General features: G+C 29.1%; 2 protein-coding genes across 2 annotated transcripts; one reads left to right on the top strand and one right to left on the bottom strand.

The window, feature by feature from the left end:
• Positions 1 to 898: 898 nt before the first annotated feature.
• EIN_118470 (protein kinase, putative) lies at positions 899 to 2,152 on the top strand (the record flags this gene model as incomplete). The annotated part of the gene is made up of 1 exon (XM_004258986.1): positions 899 to 2,152. One exon carries the CDS (start codon positions 899 to 901, stop codon positions 2,150 to 2,152), a length of 1,254 nt encoding a protein of 417 aa, XP_004259034.1.
• Positions 2,153 to 3,904: 1,752 nt separating this feature from the next.
• Positions 3,905 to 4,471, bottom strand: EIN_118460 (hypothetical protein; the record flags this gene model as incomplete). The annotated part of the gene is made up of 1 exon (XM_004258985.1): positions 3,905 to 4,471. The coding sequence occupies one exon, from the start codon at positions 4,469 to 4,471 to the stop codon at positions 3,905 to 3,907; it is 567 nt and encodes a 188-aa protein (XP_004259033.1).
• Between the last annotated feature and the right edge of the window lie 559 nt (positions 4,472 to 5,030).

The raw sequence follows: 5,030 nt of genomic DNA, 5'->3' as shown, positions 1-5,030 counted from the left end.
TTTCGCATGACTGTATTTTTTTTTAAAAAATGATGTTTTTTTTAATATACTTTTTTGTTTATCATATAAATATTAACATTTAATTAAATTAACTTTTTTTACTACAAAATTAATAATTTAAAAAATTTAGAAAAAAACAGAAATATTAAAAATTAGTAATATAAATATTAATAATTTAATATAAACTAATTTGACAATACTAATCACAAAATTAATTTCATGTTATTTGTGTAGTTATAATAAATTATAACATTTAATAAATTATAATTATATGAAATTATAATTTCTTTATTTATTTTAATTGAAAAAAATAGTAAATTTATTATTGTTTTTACTAATAATAAAATTACTGCTTAAAAAAAATCGTAATAGCAAAAAAATAATTCTTTTTTTTCATCATATTTACTTCATTAACAAAATTAAATTTATTATAAATTTTACTAATTTATATACTATCAACTCACTATTAACTATAATTTATATGTAATAAAAATAGTAAAAGAAAATGTTTAATAAACCATATATAACTAATATAGTTTATTTGTAGAATTATGTTGATTTTATAATGAAATCAACTTAAAAATTAGAAAAATGATTCATGTAAAGAAAGAAAATAAAACAACTAATAAATAGTAAATAAATTAACCAAATAAGATGATACAAAACGTCCCGATTTTTTTCCAAAAAACCTTGTCGGACTTCCCAATTTAGCGAAACACTCCAGCCGGGAAAATGCAAAAATATTTTCTGTTAAAAAATAACTAATATAAAGCTATAAAATAATTAATAACTATGATTTACCTTATTCTTAAGACACAAAACGGCGAAAAAGTGAAGAGATTGACCATTTGCATCAGAAACAACTCAAAAAGAGAACTTCAAAACTTGTTTATACTTGATGGGAGGGAACAGCAGCAGTAAAGCGGAGAAGAAGGCCAAAAAAGCGAAAAAGAGTGGGAAGACTCCTGCGACCACCCCTGCGGTCGAAGTAGTACAAGATCCCAAAGTCTCACCACGACAACCCCAAGAACAAAAAGTTGAGAAGCCCGAAGCGAAGGAGACACCTCAAGAGACAAAAGAGGATCATTTAGAAGATTTGAAGAAAACTGATGAAGTTGAAAAAGTCGATGATTACGTTGAGTTATATAACTCCTCACAGAAAAAAGTCACACAAGACGACTTTGATTTAGTTCGTGTGATTGGTCGAGGGTCCTTTGGGAAAGTGATGTTGGTACAAAAGAAAGACGACAAGAAGTACTATGCGATGAAAATATTAAGAAAGGACGTTGTGAAGGAGCGGAAACAAGTTGACCACACAAAAGCCGAGAAAACTGTGTTGATGCAAATATCGCACCCGTTCATCGTCAAGTTGTACTATGCGTTTCAGACGGCAGACAAACTCTACATGATATTGGAGTTTGTCAACGGCGGAGAGCTTTTCCACCACTTGAAAGAAGAGAACTCGTTCTCTGAAGAGCGGTCGAAGTTTTACGCAGCGGAGATCGCACTTGTATTGATCCACTTGCACTCGTTGGATATCATTTACAGAGACTTAAAGCCAGAAAACATCTTGTTGGACAATACTGGCAATGTAGTGATCACTGACTTTGGATTGAGTAAACAACTTGCGGAAGGACAAGATACGTCGACTTTTTGTGGGACTCCAGATTACTTAGCGCCAGAGATCTTGAAGGGGACGGGACATGGTGCTGCAGTTGATTGGTGGAGTTTGGGGATTTTAATATATGAAATGATTGTTGGAATACCCCCATTTTATGATGACGATGTGAGTATCATGTACCAAAAGATATTGAAGTCACAACCCCACTTCCCGAAAAACATTAGTTATGACGCTAAAAGTGTGATCATGGGTTTACTCGAGAAAGACCCGAACGATCGACTGGAAGGGAAAGACGTCATCGAAATGGAATGGTTCAAGGACATCGACTTCGATAAACTACTCAAAAAAGAAGTACCACCCCCTTGGGTCCCTCCAGTCAAAAGCAAAACGGAGATCTCACAAATTGATGAGGAATTCATCGACGAGGATGCAGTGGATACTCCACCGAATGAAGGGAATACTAATAACCCCGATAACACGTTTGAAGGATTCACTTTTGTACAACCAAATGCAATGGGTGAGGAACAGTAAAGCATGTCATTGTGTCAAAATTTTAAGTCAAACTTTTATTTTTTGAGTTTTCACGAGGAAATTTGGAGATGCAACACATGCTACTTTGTGTTTGTTTGTTGCAACACAATTTATGTCTATCTTTTGTTAAGTAAATACTAAAGGAGTTATTTGTTTGGTGTTTGAAATAATAACTGAACTATCATAAAGTGTTGAAATGTAATTAAGATGTGAAAACAATAATTTAAAAATGTTCTTCTATATATATTATACCAAAAATAAAATAGATACATTTTCTTCGTCTAATAATATCAATAATATATCAAAAGATTTAATTAACGCTAACATGTTATGATTAGCAAATATGTTTTGTAAGATTGAAATTGTCATCGTTGTCATTTGATAAAGTTTCATCTCAACTTTCAATAAGTTTTATGTTTTGAATTATTTTATAAATATTAATTGATTTCAGAATTACTTTATAATCAAGTGTTGTTTTTATCCTCATATGGTTTATAAAATAAATTAATATCAAAGATGCACAATCCAGTTAATTGTCTCATAATTTCCCTTTCCCATCGTGCTAAGGTTAATACTGAAAAGTAATTCTTCACAATTGGAAACTCCAATTAATTTCTAATTAACTATTTTGGAATAAACACTTGAAATTGTATATATATTTTTAAATCAAAAAATAAAAAAGGTTTAAAAATTAAAATAAATATTACTCTTTATTATACCCATCTGAAATAACAAGAAAGTATATCGATTTATGCATTTTAGACAAATAATAAAAACTATCAAATAATTAAATTTAATGTTATGAATATGTAATTGATTTAAATGTTATTAAAAAGAAATATTTTGAACCAATAAAAATAGGATCGAAACAGAAATATTTTCTTTTGTTTTAAAAAATAGTGTGGGATTTGCAATCAACTAAAACATATATACATTTTAAAAATAATGTGTTTACATATTTATGTTTTGATTTAATATCTCATTTGAATGTCATTTTAAATGAATTGGTTCGATTAAAATATTTTGATGTTATAACTTCTTCTCCTTCATAGTTTGTGCGATTATTGGTTGTTAAATTGTTTTTGTAAATATGGATTGAAAAATTGGGACTATTTAATACTAATATACTCAGAACTCAATACAAAGAGAAGACCAATAATAAATGGATGTTGTTTAAAACATACTTGAGTTGGTTTCATTTTGTCTGAAAATGGTAGATATTGTTTTTAACGCCGATTAATCCGTAAACAACCCGAAATATAACCAAAAATATCAATAAAATAGCAGGGAATCCATTCGTTTCATTTATTTCCTATTTGATTATATTGGTTTTCTATTAATAACTTGATTTTCAACTCCAACTCACACTATTTCAACGAAATTGTTTAATGAAATTTTTGAATAAGAAAAATTAAATATTTCTTCGTTTGATTAATAATACAATGAAAAAAATAAACGCTTTTTATTGGATCTGTTCTATTTATGTTCTCTTCATTATAAATTGGTCAAAATTTCAACAAAGAAACTGCTCAAAACACACAAAAGAATGGATTTTAATTTGAATAGTAAAAGTATCAAGCACAAATTTGGTTTTTGAAGTTCTAATTTCAAAATTGAACCCTTTGTTTGAAGAAAAAGAGTTAATAAATCACACACTTGTTCATATATTATAAATAAGTGAGCATGTTCGTAATTTAAGTTTTAAAAGCACGATTTATTTAATATTCGAAATAAAAATATAAAAAGAGTTTATTATTGATTTAGAATACAGACTAGTTCCTTGTCACACTTTTCCAAGACAACCTTCTTTCGTGTAACAAATAGTTTGCTGATGTGTTCATGTATTATTTTTCCTTTCGTTTCAAGTTCGTTGAGTTCAAAAGTCCTTCCTGCAAATCTCATTCGTTGAATGTAATCGATGACCATTACATTATTCTTTCCACTTGAATGCGCACACTGAAATGTTACACCATTTTCTTCACTCAAGTCAATTAATAGTTGCATAGACTCTGTCGTTCGATTTTTCTTTAATCTTCGAAGGGCCGTCTCTTCTGTGACATTATTTAGAAGATCAAAGTTAAACCGCTCGAGGATTCGTTTTTCAACTATTTGCTCGAAATCTACAACATCGGTTTGAGAAAAGATTATTTTGACGATAGGAAGGAATGGCTGAGCAACAAATGTTTTTCTGGATGGTCTACAGAGCTCTATTTTGGCAACTTGATTGATAGCAGCAATACAAACAGCTTCAGTTAGCACATGGTTACTTCTTCGTTCTTTGTATGTAATTTTTCCACTTCTCTTTTTCATTGAGTACATTATCGAATTGATTAGACAGTTTGGGGGTTTTTAAAGCCAAAAATTTGTTTAAATTGGTTATTGAGAGTAGTGAACCAATTTGGATAAGCACAAAGTATTGATTTGGGGGGCTTGAAATGTTTATTTTTGGTTTGAAACTCTACTTCCGTTCCTCTTAATTTATTTTCTATGATTTGAATTTTGATTTATTCTATTTTTGAAGCCCCTAACATCCAGTTTATGTTCGCCTTTTGTTTTCTGTTCTAAGATTTTTTGAACCAAATTACATCATCTTAAAAGTGTTTTGGCACATACAGAATTATGGTGATAAACCATTTTCAACATAGAGTGAATAAAAATACATTTTTAAAGCTAATGAGGTTGGTTTTAACAATAATGATGTTAAATGTCTTAGTTCATAGAGTATTTATAGATTACTTTTCTAACACGTTTTTCGTATACCAAAAGTGTGTGTGTTTTATAATTGTTATATACTTATTAGTAGAATATTTATTGTATTTCACATTTATCATTAATACAACAGTTTTGAGGTGACAGACTTGTTTTACGATTCTTGTAT

Source organism: Entamoeba invadens, assembly GCF_000330505.1.
Source record: "Entamoeba invadens IP1 unplaced genomic scaffold scaff_1105074725163, whole genome shotgun sequence".
Classification (NCBI taxonomy): Eukaryota; Evosea; order Mastigamoebida; family Endamoebidae; genus Entamoeba; species Entamoeba invadens.
This window is presented reverse-complemented; position numbering and strand designations above follow the sequence as displayed.